Source organism: Pristiophorus japonicus, chromosome 16 (assembly GCF_044704955.1).
Source record: "Pristiophorus japonicus isolate sPriJap1 chromosome 16, sPriJap1.hap1, whole genome shotgun sequence".
NCBI classification, from domain to species: Eukaryota; Metazoa; Chordata; class Chondrichthyes; family Pristiophoridae; genus Pristiophorus; species Pristiophorus japonicus.
Window position 1 is genome coordinate 37,802,571 of NC_091992.1, and position 25,079 is coordinate 37,827,649.

The 25,079-nt window shown below is 41.9% G+C and overlaps 1 protein-coding gene across 1 annotated transcript in view; it reads left to right on the forward strand.

Moving 5' to 3' along the window:
* Positions 1-1,558: 1,558 nt before the first annotated feature.
* The window catches only part of nipsnap2 (nipsnap homolog 2), a 42,320-nt gene continuing 18,799 nt past the window's right edge, over positions 1,559-25,079 (forward strand). The window contains exons 1-5 of the mRNA XM_070857222.1: positions 1,559-1,722; positions 12,055-12,194; positions 12,285-12,330; positions 14,911-15,005; positions 15,812-15,882. Coding sequence (XP_070713323.1) covers positions 1,604-1,722; positions 12,055-12,194; positions 12,285-12,330; positions 14,911-15,005; positions 15,812-15,882 — 471 coding nt within the window. The 5' untranslated portion in view covers positions 1,559-1,603. The remainder of the gene's footprint in view (positions 1,723-12,054; positions 12,195-12,284; positions 12,331-14,910; positions 15,006-15,811; positions 15,883-25,079) is intronic.

Genomic DNA, 25,079 nt, shown 5'->3' on the forward strand with positions numbered 1-25,079 from the left:
CCCCTCCCCCCCCCTGCTCCCCTCCCACCCCTCTTCCCCCCCTCCCACCCCTCTTCCCCCCCTCCCACCCCTCTTCCCCCCTCCCACCCCTCTTCCCCCCTCCCACCCCTCTTCCCCCCCTCCCACCCCTCTTCCCCCCTCCCACCCCTCTTCCCCCCCTCCCACCCCTCTTCCCCCCCTTCCCCCCTCCCCTCTTCCTCCCCTCTTCCCCCCCCCCTCCCCCCCCTCCCCTCTTCCCCCCCTCCCCTCCCCTCCCCTCTTCCCCCCCTCCCCTCCCCCCCCTCCCCTCCCCCCCTTCCCCTCCCCCCCTTCCCCCCTCCCCCTCTTCCCCCTTCCCCTCCCCCCCTCTTCCCCCCCCCCACCCCTCTTCCCCCCCCCCCCCCACCCCTCTTCCCCCCCCCACCCCTCTTCCCCCCCACCCCTCTTCCCCCCCACCCCTCTTCCTCCCCTCCCACCCCTGTTTTTTATTTTTTATTAATTTTTTTTGATTGATTTATTAGTTGATTTATTGATGTATTTACCATTTATTATTGATGATGGCTCTTTATTTGTAAAACTGAAGTATTTAATGTTTGTAAACTTCCCTTTAAACACCCCTCCCCCCATTCCCTACGCCTCATTTGTAACCTATGCCTGATTTTCTAAGTGTAGACAAGGCTTTTCTGAGCGTGCAAAAATCTACTTACTCCATTCCAAGTTAGTTTGGAGTATGTTTTCACTGCCTAAACTTTCAAAACGGGCGTAAATGGCCGCACACACCCCCTTTTGAAAAGAAAAATCTGTTCCAAACTGAAACTGTTCTAACTGACTAGAACTGGAGCAAACTAAATGACGAGAATTGCAATTTCTTAGGTACTCCATTCTAAACCAGTTGCTCCAAAAAAACAGGAGCAACTCAGCCCGAAACTTGGCCCCATACAGCGGTGTGAGACACATCAATATAGGTTTAATTTTCAAACAAACACAGGATTGCCTCTTACCCAGTTTTGCACTGAGGCCTCCGTTTTTGGAGTACGATGCCAGAAAATGTGTAACATTTAAAGCAAACACACATATAAATCAATGTTTCCCACTTACATCTGTGTCTTATGATGCAGTGCCATTCGACAGGTAGGTTTTGAATGAATTCTCATTAGTAACAAAGGAAAGAGCAGAACTATGATCCCACTCTCCGCCCCTTGCCCTCTCTGGTTTGGGATTTGGTGTCAAATTGTACCAAAATAAATGCCTTAATAGTCCTGGAGTGCAATCTAGCCCTCGAAGCAAAGGCATCTCAGGCCTACGTGAGCTTAGGTACTTTATTCAGTTTGAATTCTGTGGAGCTGCTTCATTGGAGCATAAATCTAAAATCAGCAGCAAGACCGAATATCAGCAACTTGCGATATAGGCAAATCAGTTATAACACTATTTACATCTGGCTTCACGTGGTCACGAATGCAAAACCTTGCCCGTTCCTGGAATAAAGTATTGTTTTACCGAACAGTGGCGCCTGCCGAATCCCTGTGCCCCCGGCAGGCAAGTTGGCCGTTGCGAGGGGCTGGGTGCCGTGCGGCGCATGCGCACGCCCAATCATCGCCGGGGTGAATGTCACCTCCACAGCAAGATGGCGGCCAGAGTTATCCTGCACATTGGAACCGGTGCGAGGAGGGCCACAGCCCGGACTCGGGGTGGGGGCCGCGCGCTCTCTCTTGCTGCTAGCACCACCACGACAACAGTGACCAGGTCAGTGCACGTAAAAGCCTCGCATCTTCCATCGCTTTGCCGCCAGTGGCTCGGTGTTTCTGGGGCGCGCAAACTGAGGTAAAGTTTATGTCGACAGGCCCTTCCCTCTCCGTCAAAATGTCAGGTGTGTCACTGTGCTTCTTTGTTTTAAGAACTACTGTTCAGCAACAAAGTTGTCAGCAAAACAAAGTTAATTTGATGTTCAGCTTATGAGGTAACTAACTAAACGGCTGGCAATTAGCTGCAGATTGTTTTAAGCCTGAGCTCGAAGTTATTTTTGAAGACTCACAATTGTATTTTGTCAAGGTCATTATCTGGCAATTTAAAAAATTATTTTTCATATAATAACTACAGTGTTGTAGGAGTGTACTGGTTCGCCATTCTGTTTAAAGAAAAACAATTATTGGGTAAGTATACCAATTGGTTAGCTAAAATATTTTAACTTGCCTCTGAATTTGTTCACTTGCAGCAAGAAAACAACATTATAGGCATTGCTTTTAGTGAATAAAATTGCATTATTGTATCAGCATAGGAGCAGTAAGATAATTACGAATCTTAGAAGAAAATCTTCCACAAAAAAACAATGTGTGTTCAGTACTGTTTCCACCAATGTTGCTGTTCCAAAGAGGAAGGAAGCACTACTTTATTCTGTACTTACACAATGGAGCAATTAGACAGACTAAAAATAAGGGAAAAAGTGACCACAATTGGGCTCCATGTGAGAGTAGTAACATAGAAATACAAAGGACTGGAAAAATATAGTTCATCTTGGTGCTCGCATTGTCTAGGATATAGCATATTCCATGATACTGTGGTGTTAGACCAGTGCTTTATACAAACTCTGAATCACTTCCAGAAATGTATGCTCTATTACTCTGGCTAAACATTCTAAGAACTGAGTTGCTTTCTTTCCTGCTGTCCACATTGTACTTCAATTGTCCATCTGCTAGTGTTGCCAAAGCCCCTCCTTGTGTCCTATAGAATAATACTATTTAGTTTATATTGCCACTGTTCACTATACTTTCCCAATCTCGTGGCTTTGCATTTGCCAAGTCCCGTTCACCCATCACCTCTGTGTTCGCTGACCTACATTGACTCCCGGTCAAGCAACGCCTCGATTTTAAAATTCTCATTCTTGTTTTTAAATCCCTCCATGGCCTTCCTATCTCTGTGATCTCCAGCCCCACAACCCACCGAGATATCTGCGCTCCTCAAATTCTGGCCTCTTGAACATCCCTGATTGTAATCATAACCATTGGTGGCCATGCCTTCAGCTGCCAAGGCCCTAAGTTCTGGAATTCCCTCCTTAAACCTCTGCCTATCTACCTCTCTTTCCTCCTTTAAGACGCTCCTTAAAACATACCTCTTTGACCAAGCTTTTGGTCATCTGCCCTAATATCTCCTGGTGGGGCTCGGTGTCCAATTTTGTTTTATAATACTCCTGTGAAACACCTTGGGATGTTTTACTATGTTAAAGGAGCTATTTAAATTCAAGTTGTTGTTCATATTAAATGACGTGTCACTCATTAGCCTAGCTCCCTAGTCTGTACAGGTCCTTCTGTATGTATTCAGCCTATTTCCTGTTTGAACTTTCTCCCCACCCCAAGTTGAGTATCATCTTTAATTTTGGTGAGTTTTATTTTTGTACCCCCTTTGGTCATTTATGTACATTGAAACTGCAATGCCCCTAGCACCAATCCCTGAGGTACCCTGCTAATTACTTCCATGTTAAACCAGATCTACATATCCTTGAGAAAAAAAAGAGCACAAGGAAGCTTGGCTTGGAAAAAGCAAATTCTAGGAAAATGTTTTAAAAGGGGCAAAATTGAAATCAAAATGGTCGAGCAACAGTTGGAAATATTTAAACAGGAACAGGAGGTACATTTGAATAAAGGAAAAAAGGATTGTATCAATGGCTGGAGTTCTGTGGATGAATAGGGAGAAAAGATCATATTTGAAACTTAAAAGAAGTTACTCAGACATGAGGTAAAGAAATCACTGGGAACTGATGGCTTACATTCAAAGGTGCTCAGGGAAGCTAAGAAAGAAAATAAGAGATCTGACTATAATTTTCTAAAATTCAATGAAAGGGAAAATTGCAGCTAATGGCACCTAGTTCTTCAAAAATAAACTTAGCTGGTTTGGCTATTCATTGCCAGATCTGGTTCGACCAAGTGTAGATCGACTGGGCCTCTGCCAAAACTGTCTACTACTGTAGGTCCATCTCAGAGTAAAAGTAGCACCGGCTTTGTTTCTGTAGTCTTAGTCCAACCCTGAACTCTGTCACTCACCCATGTTTTCTTTCGCCACCCTCTTTCTTTCTCTCTCTCTCTCTCTCTCTCTCTCGTTCCCCCCCCCCCCCCAGATCATCTTGCCCATGGGACTTATCTCCTGCATCCTTGATCATGTTCTACCTAAAATCTTGACCATTCAACATTTCTTCCTGGCCACATTCTGTCTTGCATTGTGAATGGACTTCTCTCCATGCTCTAACCCCCCCACCCCACCCTTTCAAAACTATCATTATCTCTCTCTTCAAACTGGAATGGTAGCATAGTGGTTATGTTACTGGACTAGTAATCCAGAGGCCTGGACTAATAATCTGAAGACATGAGTTCAGATCCCACCATGGTAGCTGGAGAATTTAAATCCACTTAATTAAATAATCTGTAATTATAAAGTACCAGTAATGGTGACCATGAAACTACTGGATTGTCTTAAAAACCCATCTGGTTCACTAATGTCCTTTTTGGGTAAGAAAATCTGCTATCCTTACCCGGTCTGGCCTATACGTGACTTCAAGCACACAGCAATGTGGTTGACTCCTAACTGCCCTCTGAAATGGCCGAGGAAGCCACTCGGTTGTGCTCACCACCACCTTCTCAAGAGCAATTACGGATGGACAATAAATGCTGGCCTTGGCAGTGTCAGCCCATCCTTGACCCCTCACTAACTACCACTACATCTCTAAATGTCCTTGCCTCTCCAAGGTTCTTGAACATGACGCCTACCACCTCTGTGCCCTTCTCTCCTGTAACTCCTTGTTTGAATGCTTCCAATTCTGCTTCCATACCTTTCACAAAAAGATCACATTTGTATTTAGTGCTGTTCATGCTGCGCAGCCACGCAGCTTAAAGGGAACATTGCTTTCAGGACCTCCTGAAGCACATCACAGTTTATGAAGTACTTTTGAAGTGTAGTCACTGTTGTAATAAAGGGAAACACATAACCAATTTGCACAAAGGGTCCAAAAAACAACAATGAGATAAATGACTAGATAATCTGTTTGTGATGTTGGTTAGGGTGATGAGTGTTGGCAGATGGGCCTCCTCGGGTGCCTAGGCCAACATTTAAAAATGTTTGTCTTTGCCTTTGTTAGCGTGAATGTTTTCTCAGAAGAATCACTCAACACTCAGTCGGTTCCAACGCCAATGCGGCCTTTATTAACGCTCAGCGGGGAGGAAGTCTCAGGACTGTATCCAGGCTGCTCTCCGCTGAACAAAGGGTTTCATGGATCTTTATATGTTTTACAACTGTTTACTACAGTTACATACAACAGTTTACTACAGTAACATTAGACCAATAGCGTTAGTCTCTAAACGTAAAGTGGCTCATGTGTTGCCAAGAGATGTGTTGCTAGGGATGACTCGTGTCTTGTAACATGGCCTGGGCCTCTCTTATTTTACTGTCCTTGGATGCTGGCATTGGATAGCCTCCTTATTAGAGTTACGTATTCGGTTCTTGTCAGCTCGGGCTGATTCATGCCCTCGTTATGGGATGTAGGCCCCTCTTATCTCTCTTTCTCGGGGCTCTGCTGTGTGGAGTTATAATGGTTTGTTATAGTTATCTTGTATCCTGGCAGTGGGCCTCACAGGGTTATTGCTCGGTCATTGCTCAGTCAATAGTTCACAGCTTGACTACCTGATTTCCCATCATGCCTGGGCAGCCATTTTATGTGTGGCCACTTTAAACTTATGAGTTTAGATATATTTAGCAGGTGCTTAATGCCTAGTGTTTTGATATATTCTGCAGTTGCCTATTTCCTACAACAATTCCCCCTTTCGGTAAAGGGACTAGTCCTAGTCCCCTTTTAACTGACCGTTCTACCTTTATTAGATTTTGTGCACGGCCCAGTACTCCCTGCCTCAATGTGCTGGCCAGTCACGCGGTTTCAGGAGTCCCGGTTGCTTAAATCAAATTGACAAAGGCCAAATCCTCCTGCTCCTTTATTAGACGGGCTTGTTTAGTATCCGGGGACCGGTCATGGATCCCTCTTCGTTGTGCGTGGTGCCTGCATGCCTGGCAGGCCATTATGCCCCATGTTATCGCTAAGATCAATTGTATCCCGACCAGTATGTGTGAAATTATTCGAATCTAAGGATGGATGTTCACATTTATTCCCCAGTCCCAGACCTTTCTCCACCAACTCTGACTTTGTAAGTCGACATTGATATCTTCTTCCAGTACTTTGATTTTGGTTTGCAGTTGGTGATATAGCTTTACGGATTGACCCACTCTGAGCCTCAATTCTCGTAATACTTCGGTTAGATGTGGGATAGGGACCTGATCTGGCTCGTCATAATCCTGCAAATGATCATGGAGCTGATCGGTTACCTCAATAACTTCAGGCTTCCGGCGCCTAACCTGGGTGATATGCGCTTGCCCGATCGCGACAGGTCGTAGTGGTGTAAAGCAAAAGTTTGGCTGTGGTATAGGGCACTGCAGGTCATTATACTGGTATGAACGCTCTGGTAGAGACGCAGTATCTTCCCTTCCCTCCGTAGTCTGCCCTCGCGAAGTGCATGTGTGCGGGCACTATTTCTAGTACACACCCGTCGGTTCGGTTAAACCCGCACTCGTCTAGCTCACCTCGGCCTACCGGGTGAGGGCATACTGTGATCTCCCCCCTTTGCTTGCAATCTGTTAGGGAAATCCCGGTAAGTATGTTGTTTCGACGAACGGCGGAGGTGGTGGTCAGATAGTAACGCATTTTCCCGTATTACTCCTATATTCTCTAGTTGGTATAGGGGGAACGGCCCTGAGTCCGGCGTGGCTATAAGGATCATCAGGACTATCCCTATCCCAGTATTCCTACCCATCTGGCAATCTGGAATTGCTGGGTATACTCGGGTCAGTCCCTTCAGAGTACAATTATCCAGTGTCCCCCTCTGGTTAGCCAACTGAGCCAGATGTGAACTGTCTATCCAATCGGATACTTCCCCGCGTTGGATCTGGTCGAGATTGTGGCGGATCTGTCCCACCATCCACAGACCATAAGCGTGACAGAGTTGCCCCTGTTTGTGCTTTCCTGTATCTTCTTTTTCTCTATCAGTGAGGTGATTGATGGTTTTGGCGTGAGCTTCCAGGACTGAGATGCCATCCAACTGGATTTCTGCACCCTCCTTTCCTAGGTTGGCTTGGTCTTCCTGGTTTTGCTCCACCCTCTCATTTAACCCCTTCATCACCCCTCTAAGCTGTTCCACCCTCTCATTTAACCCTTGTATGTCTATTTCCTTCTTTATCCTGGGGGCTGACCCCTGTCTTCGGAATCTACTGGCACCCATTGCATCGGCAGCCTGCTGCATTACAACTTTACTTAATACATTGTACATTTTCCTTGACTGTTCTGTACAGTATTCCGGCATCTGGGTGCCTGAAATATTGATCAGGACAGGCACAATTTCATGTTTAACATTATCATACAATAATTCCCCTTCGTTGTACATTACAATCCCATTTTCTGGTCCCTTCGTAGTTATGGGACAAGGCAGTTCCTCGGGCAATGTAGTGGTTCTTATGGGGCGCGGTGTCGGAGGGGGTGAGAAGCATACATACAATGATATTGCAGCCGCCCCCACCTCTTCGTAGTACCCACACAGCCCCACTCCCTTTTTGCAGATGACTGATTGCTGGGATTGTCCCGGAGGCGCGCAAATTATGCCGAAAGTACATTCATCAGGCCCTTTGACATCCCTCCGTTTAATGCAGCTACTTCTTATACCCATAGAGCACTGTACACATACTCTTATTAGGATTCACTTGTAACCATGCATTAAAATAAGTCCTGTCCTTGTTCCAATCTTTAGTCGCTGGGACACATACTCCGTCCGTCAAATTGAATAAAACTCCGTAGTTCATGTGATTGTTTATTTCCAGCGTGCTCTGCTGTCCGTCGGTGTTGTCCAGGGTACGTGCATGTCGCAGGGCTATCCATATTACGAGTAGCGCCGTTCGTATTCCCATTCTGGTAGGTATTATCTGTAATTTTAAACAGACGGCCTGGTCGTCACCAGGGGTTAGGTTTTGCTCTACGAGTATCCCTGTCACCCTGCGGAATCAGAAGCACAAGGTTATAATCGAACCATTTCGAGTTGAATCTGTGGGGCGTGCGCCCGTGTCTTTACCCACTTAAATATTACCCAAACTCCTATTATGACCAAGGCCAAAGCTATTCCTCCGAACATCGTTGTCTGCTTTATCGTTAGGTTGGGTTTGTGGACTACACCTACCCACCGTGGGGTACATTGGCACTATGGCTGCGCACTGCACTATCCGTCTAGTCCCGTTATCTCTTCCAGCCTGTTTATCTTGGCTTTTAACTCTTCAATTTGTTTTATTGAGTATCTATTTCTTTCTTGTATCAGGCAAGTATTATTACATAAGCTAGTTCTGTTTTTATTTTTGTTTCCTCTGTTAGGTGAGTTTTTTTCTATTAAGAATATTCAGTATCAAATGGCTGTCAATGGAAACGGTTAACTCCTTTCCAGGTTTGTAAGAAGACCTGATGTCATTACGTGACTTCATGTAATCATCTGAAAAAAAAGTCTTTGTGCCTTCAAACTTGCTTAGAAATTAGGAATCCATTAAAACTCCAATGTTTTCTTAACTTCTAATTCAAGTACTTGCCAAATAAATCTTTTTTTTAAATTGATATAAAACGAGACCACACATTTTTAATAGCAATATTGTTTACTGAAATTCAATTTTGTTTTTTTTTAAATTTCTCTTTCTCCTCGTTATCTTCAAAACCCTCCTGCTTGTTTAGACTGTTCGGGACTTTTCTTGATAAACACTGTCCATTTTGGAAATCTTTTCAAACTGCATTGAAACTTTCTCATAATTTAAAATCATTATCAATGTTGAGTGTTTTTTTACCTCTTCCAAATTTTTTTTCTTTTTCTAATTAAACCAATATCTTTTTTTTTCACAGCAACTAGTATTTAGTAAGTTATGTCTTTTTCTTTCCATCACAAACACATTTTTTTTCAGCACTTATTTTAGTCCGTTACATCTTTTTTTTTCTTTCTTCAAATTAGGTTTTGTATTTTACACGGAGGGTTCGTAACTCCATAAAGTTGTTAATTTAAAATCATTTGTTTTCTTTCAAAGTGGCGTCTTTATCTTTTTCTTTTTCTCCATAACTGGAATGGAGTCCAGGTTTGAGGGCTGCTTTTCGTTATATCAAAATTTTCCAAAAGTTCCTTTTACACCTTCGCAGATAGCTCGCCACTCGCCCAGGAGTTTGACCTGATCAGATTTAATTTAATAATTTTTTTTTTGAATCCACCTCAGTATTTTCTGTGCCTTCTCTGAATATCTCAAAATCCCAATTCAAACTTTGTAATTTCAATCTTTATTTAAAACCTTTTTTTGTTTTGAGCTAGAAGCTTTCTTAAAAGGCATTCTTTATCTCATTCCGAGACTAAATTTATGTCTTTCAATCCAATGTAATCAATCATTGCACGTTTTCTTTCGACAAGTAAATTCTTTTTTTTTTTAACCACCGGGACCATGTATTTATTATGTTTTACTCAACAAACCTATCCTTTGTACATTTCCTAGCTCCGTAACTTATCATCCGAATAAATCCACACCTGCGTTTCTAACTTAAAATGTCTTAAAACTTCCCACATACAGGACAACACTACAAAGGGTTAGCTAAAATAAACAGACACTTGCATTCCTCTTCCAACCAGGCTTTCAGAAAAATTCATTCCGCAGTCACAAAATCACACAGGGACTCTCACTCAACGACCAGACATTTACAACAGTCTCTCTTTCCTATTAATTTTTGGATCCATTGAAACTTTCAGGGAATTTGTAGTTTTATCTAAATAATTCCTCACATAACTTTTGTAGTGGACTACCGGTATTGTTTTTCTTTTCGTTCCTTTACCCACCATTCCTGTTGGGCTGCTGGCAGGTCCCACCCTGCTCTAATCATTTTCTCGATTAGTTTCTTTTGCTTTTCCGCCAGATGGCAGGTAATAGACCCTTCTGATCCCCACTCGAGTTTACTTGCTTTCATGGCCATTCCTGGGTAGGACTAGTACCGTTAGAAATCTACTCTGAGGTCCGCATCCTTCCTAGCGCAACTTGGAGTAGACCGTCTCCTAGCAACTGTCAGGTCACAAGTTCTGCTGTTACACAAACTTATACAATTCTTAAAACGCGTTTAAGCAATTTCCCGCAGTGCTCTACGCCTCCTTAACGACTACCTACCACCGCTCGGCCAGTTGGTCCGACCCTGTTCACAGGTTTGGATTCCGTTAGCCACTGTACACCGCTTGGTTCTACCCCGGGATATTTCAAATTACACTACTGGGTCCGGAAGATGTCTCTCGGTATCACGATCCCACGGTCTAAGTGTGTTTCCTACGCCTACTTGGTTCCTGGCCGTCACGTGAGACAAAAGTCCTCTTAATTCAGGCTCAGGCTAGGCATTTGAGATATTAGACCGTCTCCTCGTGTCGATCAACCAGCTTCCACCTTCCGCACCCTTTATACTTAAAAATAGTTTTTTTATACTCACCCTGGTTTTTTCCAAGGGCGTCCCGCGACTCCGGGGAATCCTGCCTACTACGCCATTGTTAGCGTGAATGTTTTCTCAGAAGAATCACTCAACACTCAGAGTCGGTTCCAACGCCAATGCGGCCTTTATTAATGCTCAGCGGGGAGGAAGTCTCAGGACTGTATCCAGGCTGCTCTCCGCTGAACAAAGGGTTTCATGGATCTTTATCTGTTTTACAACAGTTTACTACAGTTACATACAACAGTTTACTACAGTTGCATTAGACCAATAGCGTTAGTCTCTAAACGTAAAGTGGCTCATGTGTTGCCAAGAGATGTGTTGCTAGGGATGACTCGTGTCTTGTAACATGGCCTGGGCACCTCTTATCTTACTGTCCTTGGATGCTGGCATTGGGTAGCCTCCTTATTACAGTTACATATTCGGTTCTTGTCAGCTCGGGCTGATTCATGCCCTCGTTATGTGATGTAGGCCCCTCTTATCTCTATTTCTCGGGGCTCTGCTGTGTGGAGTTATAATGGTTTGTTATAGTTATCTTGTATCCAAGGCATTCCTGGCAGTGGGCCTCACAGGGTTATTGCTCGGTTATTGCTCGGTCACTGCTCAGTCAATAGTTCACAGCTTGACTACCTGATTTCCCATCATGCCTGGGCAGCCATTTTATGTGTGGCCACTTTAAACTTATATGAGTTTAGATATATTTAGCAGGTGCCTAATGCCTAGTGTTTTGATATATTCTGCAGGTGCCTACTTCCTACAACACCTTTAATTCCTTCCATATTTTTATAACCTTCAGCTATACAATTTGTTCTCCTCAGGAACTCAGTGTTACTTTGACTAGACTGCTTATGCATTAGAATATTAGACATTAGAAAATTGAGTTGCTAAGGGGAAAAAAGTGCATGAAATTTCTTTCAAAAAGCATTTTGATTCATCAACAAACTATGATGAAATAATTCCCATTGTAAATCTTAATGTGTCTCGATATGATTCTCATTGTAAATGTTTACATACAATTTTGATACAGAAAGTATGATTTGTGGGTAGGAACTGATCACATGCACAGATTTGTATTAATATTTTTAATTATTTGACAGTTCTTTCTAACCTCATTTTCTACGTGAGCTCTCCGAATTTTCCTTTGTCTGACTTCTATACTTGTCTCAAACCGCTGTGCGGCCCATAGCTTTATACTTTAGCAATTTTTTTTTTAACGTTCTCCTCTGCATTCCTTGCATCACAGCCCATACTGGTCTTTTCCCTATTGGTACCTATTCTGTAATCTGTATACCATTTCTAAACATGAATTGCTTTTCTTCCATGTTTTTCTTTCTAACACATTGTCCATCCCAGTGTCCTTGGATCACTCATCCCCTAAAAGTATGCCCTGCTAAAGTTGAATATTTCTATTGTATCCTCTTCTCCAATTTAAGCCTAACCTTAAAAGCCACCAGGATTGTGGTCACTTGCCACGATGCACCCTGACCGGCTCTACTATTGTAATTATTCATGTTTCTGTGCAGGGCATTGTCTGCTACTTCTTACAACAACAGGGAGGATAGCTGGTTTAAATCGCTGTTTGTTAGAAAGGTGGATCCACGCAAAGATGCTCATTCAAACTTGCTATCTAAAAAGGAAACCAGCAGCCTATACAAAATTCAGTGTAAGTATCTCTGGTATTTTAAAGACTGTTGAGGAATACGTATTATTTTCAAATTATTTCCTAGTATAATTTTAAACATTTTCTTTCCAGTTCACAGCATAAAGCCAGAATGCTTGGAGGCTTACAACAAACTTTGGTAAGATTAAGAAAAAAGTCTGATTCTTATTCAGCTCTTTTGGCTAAAGAAAACTAATCTGATTTATCTGGAGTAGTGCTCACTTTGGATTTCTCCCATGTAAAAAATTTGGCTTCAATGTATGCCATATTAAAAGGTACAATGAATTTCATAATACAATATTTTGTTTTACAAACTCCTTATGACTAACAACCAGCGGCATTTATTTTTAATTTTCTAGCTGTAATTGTTTTATAATTGCAAAGATGAGAAACATTTATGCAGTACCAGCAGGCATGTAAAACCACTTTAGGGAAAACGCCTGGTAACTTTTTATTGCTATTTTTGAATGAGAAAAGATTGACCTTGCATGTAATCTGTTCAAGTTTAAAGGTCCCACGCTTAGTATTTAGATAAACATAGCACTTGATTTTATCAAAAGTAATCCAAGGAGCATGTTGTAACCTAAGATACATGAGTTGAAAATCATGGGAATTTTATAAAGAAAGAATACAATGTTATCTTTGTAATGTCGTAAACTGAGAACCTGTTTTCTGCCAATCACACCTTTTACCTGCAGCAAGAATGTTTACTTGTTTCGGAAACAGGATGTTGAAGAAACTCCAGGTCAGGCAGTATCCATTGAGAAAACAGAAGTCTCTTGACATTTCAGGTATAAACCTTCCTCAGAACCTTTCAACTGACTGCTGTTTTCTCAGTGGGTGTTGCCTGATCTGCTGAGTGTCTCCAGGGTTTGCGGTTTTTGTTTCAGATTTCCAGCATCTGTGGTATTTTCCTTTTTATGGTTACCTATTTGTTTGGTTAGAGTCCATATAATCGTAGTTTTTGGTATGTGCATCCTCGATGCCTCTATATATTTGAGATTATTTTTGTATCATTGGAAAGAACCTTCTCCAGTGTGTTACTAACACGTTTCAGCTTAATTTATCAACATGGATTCCTTGATCACCAAAATATACAGTTTAGTGAGTTGATGTAGTTTTACATTCATGGTGATGGGGTCTCCACCACTTCAACATAAAATTAGTGATCAAACAATTGCTGAACTGTAAGGGTGGGTGGAACTCTTAATTTTGTTTGTAAGTAGCTTTTATTTTTTTGTATAACTTCTTTTTTCTCATTTTAATACAATTTATTCTTTTTATTTTAAATGTGTTCCTTTTAAAAATAGTTCATTTTTTTTCTGCCCATCCTCTGAATTGTTGGTAGTGCAATAGAATGGTCCCTTTACTATCATTTCAACTGAGTTATGGTTAATACATACCAAAACATTGGCACTCCACATTTATGCGTACATAACGAAAAGGTTGGAAAAAAAACTAGGCATATCAGTGCCTACCATATCCATTAGATAATGCAACCTTGTGTACCACCCTCCCAAACTGTTGTTAATGCGAACTTGTAGAGAAGTTGTTAAAAAAAAAGCCTGGGCCAATTTCAGAAAAGCTCTGGGAAATTTATATTGCCGAATCACATCGGATGCAACACTGCGGATTGGTTGGTCAGCATTTCATCAAGTAAATAAGAGCTCCCCGAATAATTGTTAGTAATAGCAAGAAGCAGTGCTGAACTCAAGAAGAGAATTTTGTGTGTAATTTATTAAAAGGAAGAGCTGAAGTTTACCATGTGTTGCAAATTTTGGGTCTCCACTAGAAATCCCCCTGTGCCACATAGTCAAAAATCCTGAAACGTGACACCATGGAAGGGCTACTTTGTTAGGTTTCTTGGGAAGAAAAAATTGACCAATTTCCACACTGCATTTTTTGGGTCAGTCAAGCAGCTTTATTGGAATGGTTTGGGTGTTTAAACGAAATGCTGACAATAAAGATGGATGTGGGATTATGGGTTAAGGTAGGACAATAGATGCATCAAGCAGACAAGAGATGGATGGGTATTTATGACATATTTGTACTTGGTTATACAGAATAGCTGAGGTCATTTCTGCAGTACTGCGTTAGAAATTACTTAACTATGCTATACATTATTAAATCAACCAAAACCTTCTCCATCAACTTCGTAAGTTTTTATTTCAATTTTATATATATGTAAGCATATTAAAAATTGGCATTAATAAAGGCCATTGTCCTTTTGCAATGGGAACACTGACAAAAACAATTCACTGGTATTTTCCTTCCTCTCTCTTCTCCCCGCCCCCTCCACCCCAGCACTTGTTATCTTGGCGAAAGTACTAGTTAGCTAAAATTCTGATGAACTTTTGTAAAAATTGAACCCCAAGTCAGTAATCCAACTGTAGGTGTATACTCTGCACATGTACATCAAAATGTAACCACCTTGCAGGTATCTCAAGTTAGTTATTAAAGTGAACTATTTACAGGAAAAGCAGAGAAGCCGATGAGCTCACAAAATGGTGCAGTAATGTGGTGGTGTAATCTAATTCAATTTCAGTGTATAACCTGATGTGTTTCAAATGCCTACATGCCCTCCCAAATGCTGATCACTAATCCTTAAATTTTTTGTGTGTGATCTAATGTTATTAGCCCATTGGTATGAAGTACAAGAAATTGGAAAATTGCCCAGGATGTAAAATGCCAGAAATTAACACCTGCTTGTTCTTTGCAGCACAGAGGTACTACCAAAGATTCACACAGACAAAAACTACCCATGTGAACTTGTGGGGACATGGAACACGTGGTATGGAGAGCAGGATCAATCTGGTATGAATATTACTATAAGCAGAATAACAAGGCATCATTTATTTATAGATATTAGAAATAGAAATTTTTTAATAGTTGGATAGTGTACAAATCACAATTTCTGTATTTAAATGAAAATTAGGTTGAATTTATTTTCTTGTCGTTGTAGCCAATTAAATTTATACCTGTAATATGAATGGCTTTTTGTTTTAGATGCATAAACCGTTATGTAGTTTTGATTTTGAACCCTTTATTTTATTTATATACTAATATATTCCACTCTGAAGTTATTTCTTGCTCATCACGGAAAATTAAAGCCAGTCTTCAAATCTTTACGCCAACTTATGTTTTGTGAGATTCAACAAATCCACTTCTGACTTCCTTTGAAAAGTCAATGTAGTCCGAACCAACATTGTGTCTGATCATATATATATGTAAATGGTAAACACCAGTGTTCCCGTTGGGCTGTGCAGCACTCTGGAGGTCCCGCGCAGGCCACTTGTCGGCTTAACGTGCGCAAAAATTTGGAAGGGACTGCGCATCCCCCCCCAAAAATTGACGGGAACATTGGTATATATATATATATATATATATATATGTGACTTCATCTCTGACTCTTGGGCATGGTACTGGTCCAGGAGGTAATCAGTTGTGCTACTAGCCAAAAATGAAAATTTCACTTTGTGGGCAGTATCTAAAAAAGCATATTCAATGTCCACCTAGTATTTTCATTAGCCCAAAACCAGGACATGGGCATAGCACACAGTGACTCCAATATGAAATAGAGAAGACTTGCTATTCTATTAACCTATTTCTGTCTTTTTCAGTCCACCTCTGGAAGTATAGTGGCGGTTACCCCACGCTTACCGAGGTGATGAGTAAACTCAGACAAAATAAGGTAACACAGTTTAAAGTTCTAACAAAGTGATGTAAGACCTTCTGTTTATAGTAACACTTACATAGTATGCATTTAAGTTACCTGTATATTTATAAGGGTAGACAAGTGAGAGCTGGAATGAAAGCTTTTAGATTCTAGTTTTATGTAACAATGATTTTTGTGTTTACACACTTGGCACTTGCTGTTTTAAAGGGACCCCGAGAATGCAAATGTAAAATGCCCGGAGGAAATATCTGAAATAATACTCCTGTTTTATTTATTTTCTGCCTGAGGTTTCTTGCACTGCAGATTGGACCCAGACCAAAACAGATTATCTAGGCTTCTATAAATAGCTGCTCAAATGTACAAGAGTTGGCTTAAGTCAACTTGCCCAATATGTTACCACCTCAATCAGCATTTTAGACAGTCTATAATTTCAATATTGAGAACTTCAGGTGTGGACACACATTTTAGCTCAACGATAACAACTTGCATTTATATAATGCCTTTAACGTAGTAAAACACTCCAAGGTACTTCACAGGAGCATTATACAAAATTTGACAACGAGCTGCATAAATACATAAAGAATAGGAGCAGGAGTAGGCCATTTGGCCCCACGAGCCTGCTCCGCCATTCACTAAGATCATGGCTGATCAGATCATGGACTCGGCTCCACTTCCTTCCTGCTCCCCATAACCCTTTATCTCTTATCGCTCAAAAATCTGTCTGCCTCCGCCTTAAATATATTCAATGACCCAGCCTCCACAGCTCTCTAGGTCAGAGAATTCCATTGATTTACAACCCTCTGAGAGAAGACATTTCTCCTCAACTCAGTTTTAAATGGGTGGCCCCTTATTCTGAGACTATGTCCCCTAGTTTTAGTTTCCTCTATAAGTGGAAATATCCTCTCTGCATCCAGCTTGTCGAGCCCCCTCATTATCTTATAAGTTTCAATAAGATCACCTCATTCTTCTGAACTCCAATGTGTATAGGCCCAACCTACTCAACCTATCCTCATAAGTCAAACCTCTCGTCTCCGGAACAACCTAGTGAACCTTCACTGAACAGCCTCCAATGCAAGTATATCCTTAAATACAGAGACCAAAACAACGTAGCACTACAGGTGTGGCCTCACCAATACCCTGTACAGTTGTAGCAGGACTTCTCTGCTTTTATACACTAGCCGCCTTGCAATAAAGGCCAACATTCCATTTGCCTTCCTGATTACTTGCTGCACCTGCATACTAACTTTTTGTGTTTCATGCTCAAGGACCCCCAGGTCTCTCTGCACTGCAGCACTTTGCAATGTTTCTCCATTTAAATTATAATTTGCTTTTCTATTATTTCTGCCAAAGTGGATAACCTCACATTTTCCCACATTATACTCCATCTGCCAAATTTTTGCGCACTCTCATATCTCTTTGCAGATGTTTTGTGTCCTCACAATTTGCTTTCCCACCCAGCTTTGTATCATCAGCAAACTTGGCTACATTACACTCGGTCCCTTCATCCAAGTCATTAATATAGATTGTAAATAGTTGAGGACCCAGCACTGATCCCTGTGGCACCCCACTGGTCACTGTTTGGCAACCGGAAAATGATCCCATTTATTGCGACTCTCTGTTTTCTGTTAATTAGCCAATCCTCTATCCATGCTAATATATTAGCCCCAACCCTGTGAGCTTTTATCTTGTGCAGTAACCTCTTATGTGGCACCTTATCGAATACCTTCTGGAAATCCAAATACACCACATCCACTGGTTCCCCTTTATCCACCCTGCTCGTTACATCCTCAAAGAACTCCAGCAAATTTGTCAAACATGATTTCCCTTTCATAAAACCATGCTGACTCTGCTTGATTGAATTATGCTTTTCCAAATGTCCCGCTACTGCTTCCTTAATAATGGACTCCAGCATTTTCCCAATGACAGATGTTATGCTAACTAGTCTATAGTTTCCTGCTTTTTGTCTGCCTCCTTTTTCAAATAGGAGCGTTACATTTGTGGTTTTCCAATCTGCTGGGACCGCCCCAGGATCCAGGGAATTTTGGTAGATTATAACCAATGCATCCACTATCTCTGCAGCCACTTCTCGAGACCCTAGGATGCAAGCCATCAGGTCCAGGGGACTTGTCCGACTTTAGTCCCATTATTTTATCTAGTACTACTTTCATTAATGATTGTATTAAGTTCCTCCCTACCTATATCCGCTATTGGAATGTTTTTAGTGTCTTCTACCGTGAAGACCGCTACAAAATATTTGTTTAACGTCTCTGCCATTTCCCTGTTCTCCATTATTAATTCCCCAGTCTCATCCTCCAGGGGACCAACATTTACTTTAGCCACTCTTTTCCTTTTTATGTATCTGTAGAAACATACTATCTGTTCTTGTATTTCGTGCTAGTTTACTTTCATAATCTATCTTCCCTCTCTTGATCATTTTTTTAGTCGTTCTCTGCTGGCTTTTAAACATTTACCAATCCTCTGGCCTCCCACTAGTTTTGGCCACAATGTATGCCTTTGTTTTCAATTTGAAACCCTCCCTTGTTTCCTCAGTTAGCCATGGATGGTTATCCCTTCTCTTACAGTCTTTCCTTCTCATTGGATATTTTTGTTGCGAGTTATGAAATATCTCCTTAAATGTCTGCCACTGCTCATCAACCGTCCCATTCTTTAGTCTATTTTCCCAGTCCACTTTAGCCAACTCTGCCTTCAAACATATAAGAACATAAGAATTAGGAACAGGAGTAGGCCATCTAGCCCCTCGAGCCTGCTCCATCATTCAATAAGATCATGGCTGATCTGGTCGTGGACTCAGCTCCACTTACCTGCCCTCTCCCCGTAACCCTTAATTCCCTTATTGGTTAAAAATCTATCTATCTTTGACTTGAAAACATTCAATGAGCTGGCCTCAACTGCTTCCTTGGACAGAGAATTCCACAGATTCACAACCCTCTGGGAGAAGAAATTCTTTCTCAGCTCGGTTTTAAATTGGCTCCTCCGTATTTTGAGGCTGTGCCCCCTAGTTCTAGACTCCCCTACCAATGGAAACAACCTCTCTGCCTCTATCTTGTCTATCCCTTTCATGATTTTAAATGTTTCTATAAGATCACCTCTCATCCTTCTGAACTCCAACGAGTAAAGACCCAGTCTACTCAATCTATCATAAGGTAACCCCTTCATTTCTGGAATCAGCCTAGTGAATCGTCTCTGTACCCCTTCCAAAGCTAGTATATCCTTCCTTAAGTAAGGTGACCAAAACTGCACGCAGTACTCCAGGTGCGGCCTTACCAATACCTTATACAGTTGCAGCAAGACCTCCCTGCTTTTGTACTCCATCCCTCTCGCAATGAAGGCCAACATTCCATTCGCCTTCCTGATTACCTGCTGCACCTGCAAACTAACCTTTTGGGATTCATGCACAAGGACCCCCAGGTCCCTTTGCACCACAGCATGTTGTAATTTCTCCCCATTCAAATAATATTCCCTTTTAGTGTTTTTTCCCCAAGGTGGATGACCTCACACTTTCCGACATTGTATTCCATCTGCCAAACCTTAGCCCATTCGCTTAACCTATCCAAATCTCCTTGCAGCCTTTCTGAGTCCTCTACACAACCCGCTTTCCCACTAATCTTAGTGTCATCTGCAAATTTTGTTGCACTACACTCTGTCCCCTCTTCCAGGTCATCTATGTATATTGTAAACAAGTTGTGGTCCCAGCACTGATCCCTGTGGCACACCACTAACCACTGATTTCCAACCGGAAAAGGACCCATTTATCCCGACTCTCTGCTTTCTGTTCGCCAGCCAATTCTCTATCCATGCTAATACATTTCCACTGACTCCGCGTACCTTTATCTTCTGCAGTAACCTTTTGTGTGGCACCTTATCGAATGCCTTTTGGAAATCTAAATACACCACATTCATCGGTACACCTCTATCCACCATGCTCGTTATATCCTCAAAGAATTCCAGTAAGTTAGTTAAACATGATTTCCCTTTCATGAATCCATGCTGCATCTGCTTGATTGCACTATTCCTATCCAGATGTCCCGCTATTTCTTCCTTAATGATAGTTTCAAGTATTTTCCCCACTACAGATGTTAAACTAACTGGCCTATAGTTACCTGCCTTTTGTCTGCCCCCTTTTTTAAACAGAGGCGTTACATTAGCTGCTTTCCAATCCGCTGGTACCTCCCCAGAGTCCAGAGAATTTTGGTAGATTATAACGAATGCATCTGCTATAACTTCCGCCATCTCTTTTAATACCCTGGGATGCATTTCATCAGGACCAGGGGACTTGTCTACCTTCAGTCCCATTAGCCTGTCCAGCACTACCCCCCTAGTGATAGTGATTGTCTCAAGGTCCTCCCTTCCCACATTGTAATAAACCTTTGTAATCGCCTTTATTTAAGATCAGGACATTGGTTTGAGATCCAACTTTCTCATCCTCCAACTGAATTTGAAATTCAACCATATTATGGACACTCATTTCTAGAGGATCTTTTACTACGAGATCATTTATTAATCCTGCCCCATTATAGAGTACTAAATCTAAGATAGCCTGCTCCCTGGTTGGTTCCACAACGTACTGTTCAAGGAAACTATTCCAGATACACTCTATGAACTCCTCCTCAAGGCTACCCTGGCCAATTTGCTTTGTCCAATCAATATGAAGGTTATAATCACCCATGATTATTGTCGAACCTTTATTACAAGCCTCCATTATTTATTGATTTATACTCCATCCAACCGTGTAGCTACTGTTAGGGGGCCTATAGACTACACCCACCAGCAACTTTTTGCCTTTATTCTTTATCTCCACCCAAACTGATTCAACATCTTCATCCTCTGAGCCAATATCATTTCTCACTAACCCGCTGATTCCATCCTTTATTAACAGTGCTACCCCACCTCCTTTTCCTTTCTGTCTGACCTTCCAAATTATCAAATACCCCTGAATATTGAGTTCCCAGTCCTGATCACCATGCAACCATGTCTCTGTCATGGCTATCAGATCATACCCATTTGTATCTATTTGTGCCGTCAACTCATCTATTTTGTTACGAGCATTTAGACAAAGTGCTTTTAAATTTGTTTTTTTTAACCCTTTTTTCCTGCTTTTTTTTCCTCTCCTTCAAACTCACTTTCTACATTTTTATTTTCTAATTCCAGCTTTACTTCCCTCCCTACTGAATCTATTCTCAGGTTCCCATCCCCCTGCCAAGCTAGTTTAAACCTTCCCCAACAGCATTAGCAAACCCCCCCGCCCCCGCGAGGAGATAATAAGGACAAGTGAGAGGTAGGTTTTAAGGAACATCTTAAAGTAGGAGAGAGGCAGAGAGGTTTAGGGAGAGAATTCCAGAGCTTGGGGGCCTAGGGAGCTGATGGGAAGGTTGCCAATTTTGGAGCGATGAAAATCAGAGATGCGCAAGAGGCCAGAATTGGAGGAGCACAGGGATCTTGGAGAGTGGTAGGGCTGGAGGATATTATAGGGAGGGGTGAGGCCATGGAGGGATTTGAAGACCAGGATTAAGAATTTTAAAATGGAGGCTGGAGTGGGAGCCACTGTAGGTTGGCGAGCACAAGATTGTTAGGTGAACAGGACTTGGTGCGAGTTAGGATATGGGGAGCAGTTTTTGGATGTACTCAAGTTTATGGAGGGCGCAAGTTGGGAGGCCAGCCAGGAGAGCATTGGAATAGTCATGTCTAGAGGCAACAAAGGCATGGATGAGGGTTTCAACATTAGATGAGATGAGGGAGGGGTGGGGACGGGCGATGTCATGGAGGTCGAAGTCGGTGGTCTTGGTGATGGAGCGGATATGTGGTCGGAAGCACATCTCTGGGATAAATAGGCATGATTGTGAATGATCTGGTTCGGCCTCTCAAAATTTGGTCCATTATTACTCCAACCTCTCTCTTCATTCTGTGTAGGTTGTGCATGATCCAGGCAGTAACTACTTGAATTTTTCAAAATAACTTTGCTCAAAGCCTTTATAAAGAATGATTTTCAAATTCTGCAATACCTAGCTTTTTTGCTGCTTCCTCATCCTGCCAAAAAATATTAGTTGTAGTTGCTGAAAATGGATTATTTCAAATTAGCCAACTTTGTGGTGAATGGGGCGAAATTGCAACTATATATGGCCCTGAATTTGCAGTCGGAAGCTTCCCACGGGGAAATGCCTCCAAACCGCAAATACAATGCCCACATGCCTGGTCGTCCGGGAGGTATGGAGATTTGCGGTCCTGGGGCTCCCTGGGTACGCGCGGGAAGAGGCTCATGTATCTTGGGCGCAGGAGGTTCGCAAGTGTCCCTGAGGTTAGGTGCGCCAGCCCAATGAATGACAAGGGAATCCCCATTCATACTTATGGGGATTCCATATGTAAGGAAACCCCACTAGTATGAATGGGAATACCCCAAATATACATCTAGACATCAAATAAATTTAAAAAACATTTATTTAAATTTATTAGTGACATTTAATTAAATATTTAAAACAAAAATTACATTTTTTGAAAAATAAATTTACATGTTTTAAAAGGGCTAAAAAATAAACTTGCTTTATTTCACAGGTTTTTAAATGTATAAATTATTGATAACATTTAATTTTTCTGTTCCTTAAAACTCTTACGCTGGTAAAAACAGGCCTTGCGCGTAAGAATTTCACGGGCATTCACTGGGCAGAAGTTGGCCAATTAACCCAACTCTATGTCAGCGGATGCCCTTTTCCCGGGGATGCGGTGGATCTGTCAAGAAAATTCTTTACAGATCGCAAGTTCCGGGTTTTCGAGCATGCGCTGTGTACGCGCCCGTAGGGGCCGCAAAATACGGCTCTATGTTTAAAAACATAAATTTTAAGTTTTTGCTTTCTTCTGAGCTGCATTTGAAAGAACAAGCCTTGAACGCAATGCGTTCCACCGTTTAATTTTGAGCTGAGACTGGATGTTATTGGTATAAATATGTCCTGTCCTTGCAGAAAGGATCAGCTTTTTCAAGGAGCAATTTTTTTTCCAAAAACAGAGTGCAGTTGAGTTGTAATTATTCTACATTTCTCGGAGCAGTGTTTATTTAATTACTGTATTAGAGAATGTCAATGGTATCCTGGAAAGATTGCTATTTTGCAAATAGGCATAAAAAGCAGACTACAGCTCCCACAATAATAGAGCCTGAGATCACTTCCCAGGCAGCATACGGTAGTCATGGGCATGTTGTAAGCTCACTATCACACCAGTCACTTCTGGTTTTCTTATCAGAAAGGTTTGATCAACTTTTTTTTAAAACTTGTCATTTTGATTCTCCTGTTAATTATCAATTTCAGTCGTTGAATTATTACAGCTCCTTGGGTTGATTTTTGTACTCGTTTCTTCAGTGCCTGCATGAAATGACAGGATTTTGATATTGTTAGTCCTTCAAATGAATGGAAATTGATTATAAAAAGTTGAATTGTCTCTTAATGTGTTACACCCAAAACAACGTTACTTGTTTTAATTGTGTGAATACTTTTTGATTTTAAAGAGATTCCCAGTAAGGATTTTGCTGTGGGTTAACATGAGGGACTGAACAATACAGTAGCTTATATCAGCATCTACAGGTGTGACGTCTGAAATCTGGAAAACTCGGGGCCGAGGCCGTTCCGGATTCCAAGTATTTCCGGATTTCGGGACGTCTTTGCCTGGGCTGAGGTAAGTAGGGGAGGGGAGGGCAGCCGAGGTAAGGGTGGGGCCAGGGCCTGAGGTCATGGCTGCGGTCGGGCCGAGGCAGTGGAGGGGGGTGGGGGTGGGTGGAGGGAGGTTGAGCGGCCGAGGTGGGGGGCTGGGTGGCTGGAGGTCGGGCAGCCGAGACGGGGGGCTGAGGTGGGGGGAGTCCAGATTTCGGAACACTTTATGGTTTCTGAACGACCCTGCTATGAATCGGTCCGGTGTCTGGATTCCAGAACATTCAGATGCTCAACCTGTATTAGCTTTCAATATCAGAGATAATTTTACCCCAGCAACTATGGCTAGACATCATTAGGAAATTATTTGTGTGATATATGCCTTGCAATGATTTATATGGCAATAATTCAATTGATTGCATTCTCTCAAATCATTAGTATAGAATTTAAGACGGAGATCGACAGTTTCTTAACCGATAAGGGGTTATGAGGAGTGGGCAGGGAAGTGGACTTGAGTCCATGATCGGATCAGCCATGACCGTAATTAATGACGGAGCAGGCTTGAGGGGCCGTATGGCCTCCTCCTGCTCTTATTTCTTAAGTTCTTATGTAATTGGTAGTCTATTAATGTAAGAACCCTTGGAGGTTGGTAATTAAAGTAGACAAGTCAATAGTGATGTAGGATTAAAAAATATGTGACACCAAATTACGGTTTTAAAGAATTTTTCCACCCTAGAAAACTTAACAACAACAACTTGCATTTATATAGTGACTTTAACATAGTAAAACATCTCAAGGCACTTTACAGGAGCATTATTAAACAAAGTTTGACACCGAACCACATAAGGAGCTATTGGGACAGATGAGGTAGGTTTTAAGGAGAGTCTTAAAGGAGGAAAGATAGTTAGAAAGCAATGTTTCCCCATAATTGTTTTGTTGGGTGCGCAGCCATTCACAGTTTCGCGCAAGTTGAAATTTAACATTGCAAAAGCCTGTCCTGGGCTGCGCGATAGAGAGCTTAGAGGGAATGTTGGTAGGGAGGGAATTCGAGCTTTGTGCCTAGGCAGCAGAAGGCATGGCTGCCAATGATGGAGCGATTTAAAATTGGGGGATGCACAAGAGGCCAGAATTGGAGGAGAGTAAAGATCTCGGAGGGTTGTATGAGCATAGTTTGGCTTGCATCCCAAGCAGCCTGGTTGAATACCAATGAGCTGATTTATTCCCATAGTAAACACAGTAAAGATGCCTCATTTTTTTAAAAAAAACTTTAAAAAGTTTTGTAATTTACTGAAGCGAATTCACCCTGATAACATTTAGTCACTTTAAGTTCTTAAAATTGGAAAAATGATTGCTCACTTAAGAACTTGTTGGAGCAACAGTATGTAATGTTATAAATCATGTGGGTTCCTATTTATTAAAAAAAAAATTCTCTCCCCAGCTACTTGACTGGGATCCCAATTTCTGCTCAACTGCTATGAGGATGTGCCAAGTGGTGGTCAGGCACCTGGGAGGAAGGAACAAATTGGTGGGGAAAATCAGCGGCCAGTTCACTGGCCTGAATCT